The sequence below is a fragment of the Acipenser ruthenus genome, chromosome 7 (genome assembly GCF_902713425.1).
Source record: "Acipenser ruthenus chromosome 7, fAciRut3.2 maternal haplotype, whole genome shotgun sequence".
NCBI classification, from domain to species: domain Eukaryota; kingdom Metazoa; phylum Chordata; class Actinopteri; order Acipenseriformes; family Acipenseridae; genus Acipenser; species Acipenser ruthenus.
In genome coordinates, this window is record NC_081195.1 from 26,043,507 (window position 1) to 26,062,758 (window position 19,252).

At 42.7% G+C, this 19,252-nt stretch overlaps 1 protein-coding gene across 1 annotated transcript; it reads left to right on the plus strand.

Moving 5' to 3' along the window:
- Positions 1-825: 825 nt before the first annotated feature.
- LOC117414914 (B-cell lymphoma/leukemia 11B-like) lies at positions 826-18,537 on the plus strand. Its single transcript, XM_034024766.3, has 3 exons — positions 826-1,156; positions 7,839-8,180; positions 15,397-18,537. Exons 1-3 carry the CDS (start codon positions 1,105-1,107, stop codon positions 17,148-17,150), a joined length of 2,148 nt encoding a protein of 715 aa, XP_033880657.3. The 5' UTR covers positions 826-1,104; the 3' UTR covers positions 17,151-18,537.
- The last annotated feature ends 715 nt before the right edge of the window (positions 18,538-19,252 follow it).

Consider the following 19,252-nt stretch of genomic DNA (forward strand, 5'->3'; position numbering starts at 1 on the left):
TGGAGGCCTATAGGTGTGTGTGTGTGTGTGTGTGTGTGTGTGTGTGTGTGTTACTTATTTCGATATATTAGAATCGCATTGTTTCAGGTGATGCTGGGTGCGTTAAGTATTGGAGAGGTGCAGACCGATCATTTTCCCGCTGGCTCAGATCACCGATGAAACCTGCTCAGAGGGCGCGGTATTGTGCACGCCGTGAAGCGGGTTCTTTCACAGAGCTGCTCTGAGCGGCTCGCTTACTCGACGCGTCCGTGTAAATGGAGCCGTCAGAATGGTTCTTTATAGACAGGACAATTTACATCACAATGACACGTGCTTTGCACAAACTGAGACAACGGTTGCTAAAGTTTATTGTTCCACATGCCCCTACATTTAATATGGTTCTGTAGCTAACTATAAAAAAAACCGTGTCTTTATAAATGCATGGTATATATTATATATGCATATAGAGAACTATGAAAAAAAGCATAGGCCTGCATTTATGTATACTATTTATTAAATATATGTTAGAACTTTTCGATAACATATTATCACACATATATACAGGAAGTGAAATCGTTTTAGCAGTAAAAAAAAAAAAAAACAGAGACTCTGCATTTCAAGTGTTCTTGGAATAGCAAACGCGTTATTCTAAGAATGAACCCGTTGGTTTTCATCAGTATCTGACAACCGGTTATCGAAAGTAAAAACAGGATTAGAAACCGCAGGATCCGCCTCCCTATGAAAAGCAACTCAGGCACGTTGCTATATTCAAATCACACCTTTGCGGTTTAAGGTTGAACTTAGGTAGCTAGCGTCACATGTGCCACCCACCTTTAAGCGGATTCTCACGACAGCGCTTCGAAAATATCATTCTCTGGAGGGCGGGGTTGCGTGGCCGCGGCTCCTCCCTCTCAAAGTGGCCGCGGCCTCGTTGGGAGAGGCGCTCGGATTTCAACCTCACCGTCTTGAACTTGAGTAATAATCTCGGCTGTGCTGTAGAGCCGCGGCGGCAGAGAGCAAACACCACGCAGGTGTCTCAAAACACAGAGAAACACGCGGGGATCGCTGCCTCTGCTCCCGGATTATATATATATATATATAGATATATTTTAAATCTTGATAAGGATGTCGAGGCGAAAATTGGGTAGCAGACCCCAGCACGTCAGTGCATTTCCGTGTAAGTATTTACAGATAATTCTGTTGTTGACCAGTGTACCTTACTGGTATATGAAGCGACCGCATTGGATACCGACTCTGTGTGTAGTGGGACTCGTTTTTGTGAAGTGTAAAACAGTGAGATTTTGAGTCAGATTTCTGGTTTTGTTGTACTTTTATAATACGAAGTATCTGTACTTCCTTGTTGCTGGAGTGACACTATAAACTCAGTGAACGCAGTCTGCCAGACACATCTGGGCTGCTCTGCCGGTCTTTCAAACACCAGGTAAGTCTATCCGCGCCGCGTCGCACCGTGCAGGTAGGTATAGCTGCAGGTATACCCTCTAAAATATACGCAAGTTTTATGTCGAGGCATCATTGCTGCTGGTTTTATAGTGTGGTTTGCTGGGTGAAAAACAAGGTTATATTTAAACGCAAAATAAATACAGCGCGCTGCGTGAAATACAAACAAAACGTATTTACACCCTACTTAATCATTCAAGGTAACAGAGTAAAAACAAGCATTTAGTTAACTTTAAGTTTAACCACTATAAATAAACCACAAAAAAATGCAAAATTCTGCAATATGTTACATCTTGTTGGTGAAATCCGGGCCCTTTCTGCCTTGCTTATTTCCTTCAGATCAGACAGATTGGATACACAATGCCTGGCTACAGCTTTTTTCGGATCAGTCCAAAGCATTTGAGAGTTGACTTAGCCGTTTGCTTTGCGTCGTCGTGTTAGAAGATACACTTCTACAAGCAGATTGTATTTAGGAGAATGTTTTGATACATGACTGCATTCATTCGATCTTCAATCGCATCAGTACATCAATACAGCTCTTTCGGGCACTATTATACCCGATGCTTCTAAATTTTTCTTGGCTGTTATTCTTGGATTTTTTTTAGCTGCTCGGACGATTCTCCTACCTGGTGTACACGTCATTTCTTTTGGCCCTCCGCTTCTTTCAAGCGTTTCAGAGAATTTGTTCGGCAATACTTCTTGATTATGGCTGTGATTGTGGATTTTGGTACCTCATATTTCTTCGATACTGTTCTGTAGCCATGTCCTTTGTTGTAGTTTAGTTTGCTATGAGTGCTTTTCTCAAACTCGAATCCAACTCCTGTGTCTTGACCATCATCTGCCGTGTTACCGTTCAATCAATTTGTAATTAGTTCTATAAAATGCTTACAGATTTTCAATGTAAAGGTGTCTATACTTTTGTCATGAACACATTTTAAATTGCTTAAATGCTTTTTTCATGTTAAACTACGAGAAAGTTGTGTATTTTGGTCATATTAATCAGTGGGTAATGTTCACTACATGCTTGTATGTATTTAACATGCTTTCTTGAATTACTAATTGGGGTGCGAATACTTTTGTCTGCGACTCTATCCCGCAGTTCTATTTGTGTTTATTTCATATCCAAGTATAGCCGTATTAACAAAGCAATTGCTGCGGCTCTAATTGTTCACCAGTTTGTTGTAAAATGAAAACCCAACAGCTAATGTTAGAGGACATGCCAAAATTAAGGTGCACCAAGGAGCACTCAGACAGTTGGGTTACAGTGTGAAACTGTTGGCTTCATATCTTAGCACGGAAATCCTTTGTGACCCTGTGAATGTGGTGTGTTTGTGTGTGTGTGCGTGTGTGTGTGTGTGATGCATTCATATATATATATATATATATATATATATATATATATATATATATATATATATATATATATAAGGTGCATCGTTTATTTTAGCACTGAGATTTGATTTTTAATAAAGCTGATGCATTCTTTTTATAACGACATGAGACCTATTTTACCTTCTTTTAAAATAATTATTAAAATATTTTCCTTCTATTAAATTCACGCATTTTACCAAATATAATCACTTGCATTCGGCAATTAACAGCGAAGCAGGAAGGTGGTTTTTCTGTATCTTATGCGACTAAATGTACTTTTAAAAAATCGGGGGGGAAAAATACACCGAAAACGACGTGTCGCTTTGTAATTAGCATTTCATGTATTTTTTTTGTTTTGTTTTGTTTTTGGCGGGAAGGTGATTAGAAAGCGCTTGTCATACAGAAAACTGTACAACATGTATGCTTATTTAGAAGTTGTTTCCGGGCTGTTTCTGTTCATTTAAATTGGAGTGGGTATTTATTATTATTATTATTATTATTGTTAATTTATTAATTTATTTATTTTAATATTCACGTATTATTTAGCGCTATAGCGGATAGCGTTGTGGTTAAAACGGTGCTGGAAAGGGTTACAATGTAAAGAGAATTGTTGTCTGGTTTCATATATATATATATATATATATATATATATATATATATATATATATATATATATATATTCGATCTGGCTCAAAACGTGTTCAAAATGAAATCCACACCTCTATATACATCCCAGTAGCTCAGCAGCTGTTTCGCTGCAATGTAATCCTTCCTACTCTTGAGGTCATTATTTCGAAATATGTTGGCAAAAAAAAAAAGAGTATTCGCGATTACCCGAATTTCAAATCAATAGGTGTGTCTGTACACAAATACATGCAATTACAAAAGTGACCAAAACTAATCCCAAAACAACAACGATCTTCTTCTTCTTCTTCTTCTTCTTCTTCTTCTTCTTCTTCTTCTTCTTCTTCTTCTTCTTCTTCTTCTTCTTCTTCTTCTTCTTATTATTATTATTATTATTATTATTATTATTATTATAAGTTAATTTTCATTTCTCTGGGGAGATCAAGGCCTACAGCTCATATCTGACAAACGCTTTGCTGTATTTAAATATTGCAGATACGCTAACCCGTTTTAAGCCCTCTTATTATATATAATATCGGGTTTGTTTTGTTTTTTTAAACAGAGACTATTACCAGCCGCGCACACCTGTATGTTTTTCAACTGAAGTGAATGAGAGGCGATCCACCTGCATGTTTATTAGGTTATCCTTATGGAATATCGGACGCTACACACAAATATTTAAAACACATGACTGGTGAATTATTACATTTTGCATATTCATAGGACCGTTCTACACGGCTGCTTGTCTTAACAACAGCCCAGAAACGTGTCGAGCATGCAAAAAATAAATGAATACACACATGCATACATATATACATAAATAAATAAATAAATAAATACGCGTCTTATATTTAATCATTTTAACTTTAAAAGATCACGCTTCAAGAACCGTGACTTAAAGCTGTGTGAAAAGAACGCGCTAAATGCCACATTTTCATGTCGGCATTTTACAAATAAACGAGTCTCCTATTTCAGTAGTCCATGTTAACTAGGAGAATACGATGCAAAGAACATTTTATTCTAAATAGAGACTTTATTTCTGTTTTATTTAACACAATTTTAAAAAGCGTTATCTGTAGGCCTCTGCGGGCTCCGTCGCTCCACCGCGCTGTGGTACAATGCGATGCTGCCTTCTTATCTCACCTGTATTTATTTCTGAATGCTCAGAGCCGTGGCAGAGCGGGGCTGGCAGAATATAAACAGATAGGATTGACAGTTGGAGCACCTTGTTTACTGTCAATAAACACCGATAAGATCAATTTCTTCTCACTTTTTAGTCTGCGAAAACTTTCTAAGAAGGGCCGGTGGAGGTTCCTATAACACTGGTATTTGTTTCCTAGTTTGGAACTTTGTGATTTTAAGTCGTGGCTTTTTAAAGTTCATATTTCAAGATAGATCTAGATATCTAATAAAGCAAAATAAACGTATTGTCTTGGATTAAGGAAACACTTGGATTATTGGAACACTATTGTTCAAAGAGTTTCCTGCAGTATTTAAGGCCTTGTGCCATGGAAATGCCATGTTAATTGTACAGACCTGAGAAACACAGTCAGAGGGCTCAAGATAATATCGGAACCACAATAAATGGTGGAAGACCAGCAAACACTTAAAAAATGTGCACTATATGACAAAGGGCCAGCTTCATTGTATTTAAAATGTATATTCTGATATATATGCACTATATAGAGCTTTACTAATAAGATCACCGGGGTGATGAATCGATCATTGAATAAAAGCCGGCTATGAATAATGGATTCTTCAGTTCATTGCTGCATCTTCTGTTTTTTTTTCCAATTAATAAATGACAAAAAAGACCAAATATAAACAGGAATGCCATCATGTTTCCTTTTTCACGAGCACGGTTAAACAAAAGATATTTCGAAAGAAATTAAAAGTCGTGCACTTCTGTTTGCTAGGGTGCCAGTGTGCAGTTTTGAATCAGCATGTGTTTAAACATCAATTTTGTATTATTTTAAAAGATGATATCTGGCACTACACCAAAATAAATATCTTTACAAACCATGCTTTCAGATAGTGTTGCATTTCCTTGGTCATTTTTAGTTTTTTTCCCCCTGTCTATTAGGGTCATTCCATACCAGCTCAAGCAGAGCCGTTGCCCAGCCTAAAACTGGTAGAAATACCAATAATTCAAATTTCAGAGGGGGTTATGACCAGGGGGGGACTTGAAACCAAAAGTGTTTCACACAATTTGTAAAAGTGGTCCCTAGGGTTCTTATAGCAATACTTTAGGACCCGCATCCCCTGCAGGGTAAAGGTTTGGGCTGAAGTTTGAATATAACTCGTCACTTACCTCTCGTCTGCCAGAAGTGAGTATGGTGCTCCTGGTATTTTTCTCTCGAAAGCCCCATTCAATACGAGTCGAATGAGGTGCTACACATGATGGTAGCTCAAAGGGGAAAAAAACAAAAACAAAAAAAAAGCGTTTTTTAACTCAGCGGGCCCAAAAACCCCCAGGTGAATTTTTCTAGTTAAATCTGAGACGGCCGGGCAACGAAATGCCCCTTTTCAGGTTGAGTTGGCACGGAATGACCCACCTTTACTGATAAGATCACCAGGGTGATGAATCGATCATTGAATAAAAGCCATGGCTATGAATAATGGATTCAATTCATGGCTGCATCTCCTGTTTTTTTTTCACAATTAAAAAATGACAGAAAAGACCAAATATAAACAGGAATGCCATCATGTTTCCTTTTTCACGAACACGGTTAAACAAAAGATATTTCGAGCTGTGTAGTTTTGAATCAGCACGTGTTTAAACATCAATTTTGTATTATTTTAAAACATGATATCTGGCACTACACCAAAATAAATATCTTTACAAACTATGCTTTCAGATAGTGTTGCATTTCCTTGGTTATTTTATTTTTTCTCCCTGTGTATTTATCACCAAAAGCATGAAATGAATTACCAAAACATCCTGTTGCTATGTTTTTAGTGTCTGCGTCTACATATGCAAACAAGGGCTTCTAAATAAATAGTATTTGAGTTTGAAATATGAAGCCTGGAATTATAGAACGCCAAATAGTTCTATGTGGTGAATTTGAATATAGAATTCATATTCAATAAGATAATAATTAATTGATTTTAAATTCTACACTTTTATATGGACTGGTATTAATAATTGTAACCAATAGACAGATAAATAGAAAAATAATGCTATAGATATTGATCAAGCAGAGTGATAGAGACTCTTACACACAGGTAGAGATGATGGCATTCTGAACACCCTCCTTCTTTATTCAGAGACACTTGAGAAATGCAGTGACAGACGTTTGAAGATTTAAACATGTTACTCGGATCTGCCACACTGTTCAATTGAACACATCTTCCTAGCCTGTTAGCCTACACTTCTTACTAACTGGTTGGGGTTTTGCTGCTTCCTAAGATCTGTGCATCCGTGCTTAAAATCAGCAGCAAATTGCCTGGGTTAACAAGAGGAAATGGCCCAGATACTGCTGGGGGCGCTGCGTAAATGAGTCTGTGAAGAGAAACTGCACTGAGCTGTCAAGAACTTCATTCCTGGTGCTGCGTGAAACTGAGCTGCAAACAGCCTTTGTCTTGGTGGCATGCAGGAAGGGATTAAACACTGAAGAACAAATTGATACAGCTAACCCTGCTCACTGTGACTGGACTATACAGCTAACCCTGCTCACTGTGACTGGACTATACAGCTAACCCTGCTCACTGTGACTGGACTATACAGCTAACCCTGCTCACTGTGACTGGACTATACAGCTAACCCTGCTCACTGTGACTGGACTATACAGCTAACCCTGCTCACTGTGCCTGCTGGGCTATACAGCTAACCCTGCTCACTGTGCCTGCTGGGCTATACAGCTAACCCTGCTCACTGTGACTGCCGGGCTATACAAATATATTCAAATCATGTGATAGTGGACATTATCCAACCCCACCTACTCAACTATAGGTTAAAGAAAAGTTCTTAGTTTCCAGGTCTTGCTCTCAGGAAATGTGTTACTCTTGCACTTCCTACATAATTTCACCTCGGCTGTGTCTGTTGGTTCAAAGCATGATTGAAAGTGATGTCAGCCAATAGGGGAAGCAGGTGGTTGGGTAATGACAGCCATTGAAGGGGCGGGGAACCCTATCTGAAGCACACTGTCTTTCTCTATGAAACTTTTTGTCATTGATTTCTTTTCGTATTTCTAAATTTAGCACTATTGAGTGTTTCATATTTATGGATGGTTTAACCTAACGTCAAACCAGATATCCCGTTTTAAAATGAGTGAAAGATCCCAGCAGGTAAGCCTTGTGGAATTAAAGTGAGATTGATGTAAGAGGGCCCATAGAGGTTTAGAGTGAGTTTACGAATGGACCATGGAGATATTGGGACCCTGTTTTAAACTCTGTATGTCTTTCAGGTGAGACTGAGCTGACAGAAGTGACCCTGCCCTCTCTTGAGAAGATGGGCGTCCTGCCGGGGGAGGACCCCAGCGACCGTGACCTCCTGACCTGCGGACAGTGTCGTCACAGCTTCCCCCTGGCGCACATCCTGGTGTTTATCGAGCACAAGAAAGGGCGGTGCCAGGGCGGGGCCTGCCTCAAAGAGGCCGAGCTTTTGGGACACAGCCCTCCCTCCCCGCCCAATAGGACATTGAGTCGGTCTGGCATGGAGCCAGCGGTCCGTGTGGCTTCAAGAATGTGCGAGTGGAGCAGGCCCGGGGAAAATGGAATACCGGTGAAGCAGGAGAACTCTGTGGAAGGTGAGCTATCAACGAATCGGGCATTTGCTATTTCTCTGTTACTCACTTCCTTCCTGTGTTACAGTTAAAAGACCCCTACAGCTCTTCTAAATGTTTACCACAGTAAAATTGGCTATGCAATACATTACCCAAAGTGTGCCATGCTTTTTAATATACTTTACCATACAATGCTTACCTATGCTTTACCATACATCTCTACAGCGCTTACCTATGTTTTACCACGGAGTAAAAGTAAGTTTAGAACAGAAGGTAGGATGCACTTCTATACACAGTTAGAGATGCATGGTAGTCTAGCAGGTGAATTATCTAAAACATAAAAAAACATTTTTATTCTATTGGATCCCACTACTGGTGGGGAGCGGTGTGCTAGGAAGAGATAAGCCCTGTGGGGTTGAACCCCAAACTATTCTTACTGATGCTTACACTGTTATTGCACTTTGCTGTGCTTTTATAAGAAAGGCAAGTCTACTGTGCCACCTGAAAGAGACAGACACAAGCACCCCTCGAGAGTTAATCTATAAGTCTGAGAGCAGAAGAGGAAGTGAGAAGAGGAACAAGCTGCCTCGCTGGCGGCTTCTCAAGCGGTACAATCTCAACTCACTAAGAGGAAACCAGCACACCTAAAGGGGAAACACTTCAGAGAAAATCACTGAGCCGTGAGGCAGGTTACAGAGCTTCCTTCCTCATTCCAACTGCCTGCTCTCAGACCTCACCCTGCACAGCACATGCCTCTCCATTACAGGACTGAGGGTCATTACTGTGTACAGTGTGCGTGCCTGAAGCCGGTCCGGACTGGAGTGGGCGTCCTGTCTCTGAGGGGGTGAGGGAGGGAGCAGTTCAGTCTCCATGCCTCTGTCCATGCATGTTATGCCTGCTGGCCAATGATCAGGCTTATTTCACTTGTGAGCTGGACGTTGTGTTGGACTCTCCAGAGGTGACAGGCGGGTAGATGGATCCCACCTTGCGCAGTCCTCCTTGCACCTGTGTTTGTGTTTTTGCTGTGGAAACTGTAACTTGATCCCCCTCCAGGGAAGCCCTAACGAGCTTCTACCTGTCCCTAATTAAATTTACTGACAAGTGGAGATTTCTAATCAGGAATCTCCGTGGATGCCAGAGACTGCACTTCGCTCTTAACCCTTTCAGTGCCCATGATCAACCTCATTATAGGGATGAATTGAGATTCATTGAATGGAGAGGCGAGGGCTGGACTAACCTCGCGGTTCAGAGACGAACGACTTGCCATTCAACTGAAGAGCAAGCTCTGTAGTGCAGAGGATCAGTGTTATTAACCCATCAGCCGCTAGGATGAGATTCGTTACAGTGTCTCCAAATACCAATTGACAAGAGATCTCACCGTCCCTGATAATATTAATAAAACATGTTTTGGGGGGCTCCCGAATGGCGCATCCAGTAAAGGCGCTCCGCGTGGAGTGCAGGATGTGCCCTATATCCTGGAGATCGAAGGTTCGAATCCAGGCTATGTCACTGCCGACCGTGACTGGGGGTTCCTAGGGGGCGGCACACAATTGGCCGAGCGCCGCCCGGGTAGGGAGGGATTAGCTCGGCAGGGGAATCCACTGTTCCCCATTATACACAGCTGTAACAATTACTGTATTCACACAATTATAGTTTTGAGATTCAGCTTTTACCAGGGAGCTCCCCGAAATCCCTTTTTTAGAAAGATACAGGGTATTAATGCTTGTGACAGGGTAGCTGTCTGCCATGTGGCATCCAGTAAAGGCGCTCGCTGCTGAGTGACAGGCAGGAGATCAAGACAGAGGTTGAAGTTGATACACCCCCCGCAGGCGAACAGGATTTGAAAATGTTAAACAATATAATATATGCAATACAGTTTGTAAAATTCAAATTTGAAGCTTGAAAACGAACACAGGTTTATAAATGCATGCCTTTGCAATATGCTGGTTTTAGTGCAGCGCGGCTTCTGAATAATTTAGTATATCCATTCACCAGAGAGCACATGCAGCACAGTGTACGAAAACTTTGGTGGGATCTACAATCTCTGAACTAATCTTCTCTGTTCAGTAATAAACTAACATTGCTGAAGAGCTTGATCATGGAGGATAAACGGGTAGGGCGGATATGTGACAGGCAGATACGCAACGGATTACTGTAAAGGGAATACATGCATGACATGACAACGCGTATTTAATAACATGCTGTATTTAATAAAATATGTTTATTGTATATTTGATTTAAATGCAATTATTTTAGGACCACCCAATACATTAGAAGTTGCTTCATGGCACCCATTCACCAGCTGTAGGTCAGTCTCGCTAGTGTATCACTGACCTACAGCAGAGGAAGCAGCAGTTTAAGCATGTAATCCAATGTGCCAGCAGGGATAATGTTGCCAGCGAATAAGGTTTGAGGAAGTGGCTTGGTTGGCTCTACTCTGGTGAATATATTGTGTGCTGAGACATTGAGAAGACTCCCTGGGGGGGGGCTGAGCGGGGGCCTGGCTGTCGGAAGTGAGGGGTGGGGGGGTAGGGGGGTCTGGTGTGAAACCTGAAGGATAATTATACCCGAGGAGGAACTAAATGGCCAGGTCTCTGGGTGATTGTCTAGTTAGAGAACAACACCTGCTGCAACAGAGAGCTGCTGTTATTGAAGCGGAGAAGAAACCCAAGAGCAAAGGCTGTGAGCCCCATCGCTGCACAGTGCTTGAATGAGCAGGAGCACTGCAATGCATATCACTGGTGTGCTCTCTTCCCATGGCATGGGAGTGCACCCATACCACAGCACAAGCACAGGGCAGCATGATAGAGCATAGGGAAGCGTGATAGAGCACAGAGAGTTACGGATATTAAAAAACTATAGTATACGCATGGTATAGCCATGGGGAAAAGCCATGCGAAATTACCATGCCAATTTTTATAAGGGGCACCCAAGGGCATAGCGAAGCACGCACAGAAATGTGTGTTTTTGGATGAAGTGTACAGCACAGTGAAGGTACTCGGTAATAACTGTATTCCAGATTCAGATAAGGGGCCCTCAGTCACAAAGCTGTGTGAGGTATTTCAGAAAAGTCTGGGTTTACACTGTCACTGTTACACTGCAAATCCAACTGCCGCCTAAATCCGATCAAACTTCCCTTTAGACCAGTGCAGTTTGTATTTGGGCTAGGTTTACTGCAGTACCCACAGCCGATGTATTGTGCATTGAAACCTGTGCCATGCAATATTCTTCCCTGCCTCCCTTTTGAATAGCACTAATATTGTTCGACCTTACCTCTGGTTACACAAGGCCCAGATCAGTGCTAATCGGGGTCTGTGAAACCAGTCGCTGCAGTTTCAAGCTCTGTGGGCCTGAAGCGGGCGCAGCCTGTGGCACACGGGCAGGGGAAGTGCCCGGTTGGAGCTTCTGTTTTCTGTTGAACAGAAACTAAAAGGAAGGTGTTCAGCTCTTCGTAAGAAGGAACAAGGTCTAAAGCAGCTGCAGACTAACCGAGGCCAGCAGCCAGCCAATAGGGGAAACAGCTGATTGGTTGTTGACAGGAAAGAAGCCAGTGAACGGGTGGGGTCAGTTTCACCACAATTGCAACACAGACCGAAAGCATGGCGTGCAAACCAAACCTTCTTTAACCATACCCTTACCACTCTCAGTGTAAAGAAGACTTCAAATTCGAGGTGATCTGCCTTTTCTCTCCATCACGCTGGCATTCCACTGATGAAGGTACTTGTGATCTGCTTGCCCTGAGAGTCTGTGCTGTGAGGTTCTGGGTGAGCAGGCTGGTGTGGGACAGTGGAAGGGTTAATGGTTATTTTTGATTAATTAGAGAGAGTGCCGGAGGATTCTTGCAGGTCTTGTCTCCTCATTAATATTCGTCTCCGGGTAATTATCGCTCTCTCACAGGAGTGCTGGGCTCGTGTCCCTCGTTAACACTGACTGCATTTCCATTTTTAATTAGCTTTGATTATCTCCAGCTCCTTGAGTCAGGCAGTGCGGTTCCTGTGGCCTTTCTCTGCCTCTATCCCCTCTCTCTAAACCCTCTCCACATCCTTCTCACAATCCTCTCCCCACCCCTATCCCCTCTCTCTAAACTCTCTGTATTTCTCCCCTCTTATTTTCCTATATCTCCTAACCCTCTCTAACCCCTCTATCACTTTTCTTCCCCTCTCCCCTCGCTTTTAAAATCCCTATCTCCCCCCTCTCAAGCAGATTTGAGTGCAAGGGAGCTTGCGTCCATACTGCTAAAACCCAGGGGTAATGTAAACAAACTGGACTGTGAACATTTCATAAAGTCCAGAGTGGCTGTGGAGAAGTGCAGTTAAGCAGGTTGCCCTGGGATGCTGTCCTAGTGTGAAGCTGCACAAAGCTGTGAGACGCTGCTTCCGTACAGTCAGTAACAGTTCACAGCTCTTCCGTGTGGAAGCAGCACCCTGGATGTGAGGCGTGTTCCCAGCGCCCGCGGCACAGGCAGCGTGACTAACAGGCTCTCTGAAACCCAGCACAGGATCCAGACTCACGAACGAGGCATTCACAATCAGCCCCTCTCCCCTGGAACACAACAGGGTTAATTCCGTTTCTTGTCATTTTGACTTCTACTCCAACAGATTCACTTCCTTCCTGTGCAGCAGATACTAGGATTCCGGTATTCTCAGCATGCGGAGATCATAATACCTGCTGCACAGGAACAGGAAGTGGATTGTTGTAGTTTAATGTCTGGATCAAAGTAGCAAAATGTCTGTCCTCTCCTCTCCTCTCTTCGGCAGTGTCTCTCCTCCGCGGTTTCTCTCTCCTCTCCTCCGCAGTCTCTTGTCCCTGTAAGGAGTCAGTTCCCAGTGGAGCTCCAGCACTCATTAACACCAGCCAATCTGCATTTTTAATCAGCGTTTATTGCCCCTGTTTAATATTCAGCTGCTAGATCAGTGAAGTATTGAGGATGCTCCATGGCACGGCCAGCCCCTCAGGGGTATTGAAATAGGTTTCAGATCTGATAGGCAGCTCAGCTCACTGCCAGCAGGCAGATATACACGTCTGCCCGTTCTTATTGCAGGACAGCTTTAAATAAACAACTTTGTTTGCCTTTGTCTTCGATCTTTGATTTAATACAGCAGGCGGTTAAGCGATTTTCTATTATCTGGTTGATTCAATTGTCAGATTCTTTTGAAGAAATAATGAAACAGGAAAAAAAAAGATGAAAACAATGCACTTCATATCCAGATGTATTAACAGGCATGCTTTGTATTGGTGAGTGGATTCTGATCAATGCTTAAAATATTACTTCTGCTTAACTGTTAACTTAATCACAGGCCCCTTGTATTGCTTCCTGGTGCTGTAGGTCACACGGTGTGCAGAGGGTGTATGGAATAGTTTTGGGAGGCACCAAAAAACAGTGCTGGAGAATTGGACAATTTCTTTTTCAGTTTGTCATCTGGTGTCGTTTATTCTTGTAAAGCAGGCAACGTTAGACCTCGATCACAGGGGATTTCTTTGCATTTCTGATTGCTGATTAGCTAGAATTACAAGAAGATGGCTTCCATTGTGGGTTTATGAAGCACATTGTGTAATAAAGCACAGTGAAACACAGGTAAGCATCTTGGAGAACAGACAGGTGTGGCAAAGCATATTAAACCGACCTGCACACTGTGGTAAATGCATGACAGCATAACAATAGGAAAAGCATGGAGGAAAACAGAAACTTGAGTGGTAAAGTTTTATAAGATGATTCAATAAAACAGTGGCAATTTTGATCACAATATGAGATTCTTTTAATTAAGCACCGATTCTACTAAGCAGTTTTCACTGTAGTCAACAAATTCTGGTGCAAATACTTTGGTAGGAATACAGCATTTGAGTGGGCTCGAGAAGGTGACTCAGTGGGCTAGTTGCCTGAATGCGACAGCTAGCCCAAAGCACACGATTATTCATTGTACAACACTTAGTAAGAAACATTCGTCCATCTCTTTACTTAGAAACCTTCTGTCACTTTCCCCCAGCTTCAAAGACGGTGACGAATCTGCTCTGACACTGAAAATGCGTGGCTGTTGTTTTTTCTTTTGATTTATCTTCCTATTTAGTCTTTTTTTAATTAATGCAAAAGTGCTTCATATGTCAAGGGAGCTGACTAAGACCTGATTTGCATAAAGCCTTCATTTCCTCGTTAAACTAATTAGCAATTTGCAGCTTTAATTGGTTTGTAGCACTCAGGCTTCAGAAAATAGGGAACATTTAAAAATACACTGTTTTTTTTTCACTTTTCAGTGAAATCTTTTCCAGATTGTACCGCTGTGGGTTTCTGTGGGCTGGGCTAGGCTGGTTTTGGAAAGCGCAAGTCACTTCCTAAAAATTACCATCTCAATCAGAGGGAATTATTTAGGGTTTATGGTTTCTGATTTCCAGAATGACTCTCTGATATGATTTAACACTGTGCTGCAGAATTGAAATGAGCCTTACCTCTGTTCTAGAGAGGAAAGGGTGCTGGTTTAAAATGTGACATGCTTCATATTTTCCACATTGTCGTTCTATTTCATTTCTCCCTGGTTAATATCCTGTTGTCTGTGTTCTCATTCATTCTCCATGGCTGATTATTATTTTCCAGTTTGCAAAGTCACCACTAGGGGTGTGCTGCTGTCTTTTCTGTATAGGGATTTGTATTTGCTTACTCACAAGGCGGAGATATTTGTGTTTTCTAAAGTCTTGATCAAAGTGTTTTATTTATTTTTCGCACATAATAAATTATGATTAAAAGTGGATTAGCAATCCCGGTAACATTCATTTTACATTCATTCAATAGCTATGCAAATGTCAAAAAGAATCCTTTTGACACCTGACATTTAATAATAAAAACAATGCATGTATTAAAACTGTAGATTCGTTGTTCATTGTTTTTATTACTGTCTGTCATCTATGATGATTGCAGTTGTTCTTATTGCAATTAATCCAGAATTGCTTTTTAATTAGTCTATGTTAGGGCGCTTTAATCTGAGATTCCCAATATAGAGACACCAGCCTGCATTACATACAGCAGACAAACTGAACTGAAGAGCAGCTCCTGAACTCACAATCAAAGCACCTTTTCAGTCATTCTGCATTCAGGGGGGCAGCAAAAAACTGTCCTTTTACAATAATATTACTGATCCTAGAATATGTGTGAAGTGCATTTGGTGAATAGCTGTGCAGTTCAGTATCTGTGTTTGTCACTAATAAACCCATTGAAACACTTCATTGAACCCCTTTCTTGTTTTATTTGCAGATGAAGGAGAGCCATCATGCTATATCTGCCAGTCGTGCAAGGAGCTGTTCCCCAGCGCGTGGTTCCTGCTGCAGCACGCACAGAGCACGCACGGCCTCAGCATCTACCTGGAGGCCGACCCCCTGAAAGGCTCTCCTCCTAGGGACAGGGAGTCGCGGTCCCTGAGAGAGAAGGTACATCAGCGGCGCCTAGCCAGCCTCCAAAAAACAGACTACTCCTCTCCCTCCTTGACTCCCCCTCCTCGACGGAGCCTGCCCCACCAAATCAACTACCTGTACCCTGAGATCTATCCCGAAATGCAGCCCTTCCCCCAGCCTGGAAACGGCTTGTCGGATCAATTCGACACCCCCGGGCAGGACCAGGCCCTCAACTTCTCAGCCCGGCTTCGAGAGCTGGCCGGGAACATCGTGTCTGCAGAGCCCCCTTCCCCAGTGCGGGGCGGCTCTCCCTTCCTCCAGACCGCCCAGCCCCCCCGCGAGGGCACCCCGCCAGCCGGGGGGAGAGCCAAGTCCTGCGAGTTCTGCGGCAAGACCTTCAAGTCTTTGAGCAACCTGGTGGTGCACCGCCGGAGCCACACTGGGGAGAAACCGTACCGCTGCCCCTTCTGTGACCACGCCTGCACCCAGTCAAGCAAGCTGAAGCGCCACATGAAGACCCACCGACTCGAGATCGAGCCCCAGGCCTGGGAGAGCTGCCTGGGGGCCGCCTCAGTGCTCAAGGCGAGGGCCAAAGAGTACGAGGGATACCAGGGAGCTGACGAAACCAAACCTGACACAGCAAAGAAATCGCATGAAAGCGAGGGCCAGGAGTTTGTTCTGCAGGCGGAGGTTTCCGAGAAACTGCCGAAGAAAAAGAAACATTGGCCAGAGAGCACCCTGTATGCGTGCGTCCCTGCACGGATGAGGAAGCTCAAGGACCTGTATCCAAGCCTGGAGGAGCAGGAGGCTGAGGACCTCGCTGCGAGACAGCTCCCCTCAGACACGGATCTCACACAGGAGCTGGCCAACAAGAGCCTGCTGTCCTCCCTGGCACTGTCCCAGGCCTCTCCGGGCAAGCAGGGCCTGCTGAGCTTCCTCAACCGGAGGATCAAACTGGAGCAGGGGGAGGAAACCAGCGGGATCCCACCGCTGCCACCAGTGTACCCGAATAGTTTGTATTCCCAGTGGCTGTCCGGGTACAACGGGTCCATAAACAGCATATCGGACCCCAAAGATCCCACTCCCAGCCCCACTCCGGATTCTAGGCGGGCCTCCCCGTTCGGGAATGCTTCCGAACGCTCCCTGGAGAACTCTCCGGAAAACAACGGCGACTCGCGCGTCCTGACGGAAGACAGCTCGGAGGAGGCCCTGTCTTCGGAGAGCGGGATCGCCAGCGGGAACTGCACCCCGAAGCAGACGGGCGGAGGCGGCGGGGGGAAGCGTGCGGATACCTGCGAGTTCTGCGGGAAGCGCTTCAAAAACAGCAGCAACCTGACGGTGCACAGGAGGAGCCACACCGGGGAGCGGCCCTACCAGTGCACTCTGTGCTCCTACGCCTGCGCCCAGAGCAGCAAGCTGACACGCCACATGAAGACCCACGCGCCCCACGGGGGCAAGGCAGCCTTCACGTGCCAGGTGTGCCACGTGCCCTTCTCTGTCTACTCCACGCTGGAGAAGCACATGAAGAAACGCCATGCCAACGAGGAAGCCACGACGGATAGCAGTGGCACTGCCCCCTGCGAGATTCAACAGGAGCAGCAACACAGCCAGTGCTAGGAAACCCAGCTCTGCACGCTAGCACACAAGAGGGATGAGTTCGTTACAGGCCAAGCTGTGACAAAGAGAGAAGGGTTCTGATTAGAGGGTTACATGATGCCTGATTTCTGCTCCCCCGAATGTCGTTTCATTAGTTAGCAACCTGATGTCTTTGTTTTGTAGCCAGATGAAGACATGGTCAGTGTTTTTTTTAATTTAGTGTATTTAATGGAAGTTGAGAGATTATAAAGTACTGGTTACTGAGAAATTGCTTCTGGGAGTTTTAAAAGAGAAAGACTTCCAGTGGAAACGTTTCTCATTGAATTGACTAAGTTTTATTTAGCATTTCTAAATTCAAGCACGATTGAGTGTTTTAATGCTTACTGATGCATTTCAAAAGAACTCAAACTCCCAGAAGCCTCTGGCTCTCCTTCTAACCCAATCGCTGCTTTTTCTTTGACCCTCGTATTCTCAAGGTCTCTGTTTCTTTATGCAACCTCTTGAAATGAAAGTCGAGAAGTTATCGGTAAATGTGAACTTGAGATCAAATACACGTTTACCATAAGGTGTGTTTCTTTCAGAGGTAAGACCTACGAAATACAGTAATTAATATTAGCTGAGATTTAATGAGATTATTGTCTCCTTTAAATTGAACGTGCTCCCACCAGATTTCTGTGTGTAACTTCAGCACATTTGATAAAATTCTTAATTTAACCTGATTTTAACAGTAAAACCCCAAAATATTTATTACCCAGATGGTTTTTGCAGCCTGTATATGCCCAGGGATCCATTAGAGATGTCGCTATAGTATAGTTACACGTGGTGTTCAATGCAGATTTGAATGTATAGGCACTGTACCATTCCATCCTAAAATCTGAAAAAAAAATGGGGGTGGAGCTAGAGATAAGCCCCTTACAGTTATTTTACTTGAATCAATAGATGTTCTTATGCATATGTATTTTCCTAGTCTAGTTTAGTAATAACGATACTTTTAAAATATATAAACATGTTTGTTACTAATATTTTTGCTGCTTTTCAGTCTATGCATTTGTAAATGTCCTTCGTAATGTTTAAAAAAGAAAGTTGACCTAAAACGATGTCTGTAAATATAATTTGTAGAAGGTTCATTACTTATAATAATAATAATAATAATACGTGGAGTGTTGTTTTTTTTTTTTTTTTGGAGATGTGGGTATATTTTATAACGTGCTTATTTATAAAATAAGAAAAAAATTAGATTTAAAAAATCTTTTTTTTTACTTGAAAAATGTGGGTGTTTTTTTTATGTACAGTATATTGTTTGAGGGATTTTTTAAAATTTTTATTTGACATGTTGTGTAAATTGAATATACTGTTGTTGTTAGGGTACTTAATAAAGATGTTTTTTTAATTTATTTCACTTTAAAAAGCATGCTGACTGTGCATAATTTGACCAGAGCACTTAGTTTATTTCAAACTTTCAGTACCATTCAAGCAAGTTATTGCTTTTTATCTGACAGTACGGATTAATTAATTTCTCTTTTTGTTTTTATGAATAATTACATATAATTGACTTTACCAAATACACAAATTGATGTGTGCTTTACATCCTACTCCACTGTGGCTCATTAAGGACAGTGGGGAAAAATAAATACAAATGTGTTATGTTACACTGAGACACTTCAAACCTTTATCAGTAATTCCAACAAAAGTTTCACTAATTAGGGAGCTACATCTAAACCTCTGTATTTTGAAATAATCGTGAAACCACTTTAGGAGTAAAACTGATGTGGGAGTCTGGGTTGAGAACGTACAAAACAATTAATAAAAGGCCTAGAACGCTGATTACTCAAATTATTGGTTTTACTGCTGTTGGAATACTGGTGCAAGTCGTATACTACTGCTTTACATTTCAAATCAAAGTTAAACCACACAAATACATACTCATCAAATGCAGGAATATCAGCGCAGTAAAAGTTACACAGTACCTATGCAAATGCAGAATGGTTTTAGAGAAGAAATCCATCCATTCACCTTCAAAACTATCATGTGACAATAGCTTCAACGATGCCCACACAGAGACCTCAGCGGTCCGCCAGCTGTATGGGGTTTCTTTGCTTTTGCAATCAGGAGAGAGGGTAAAG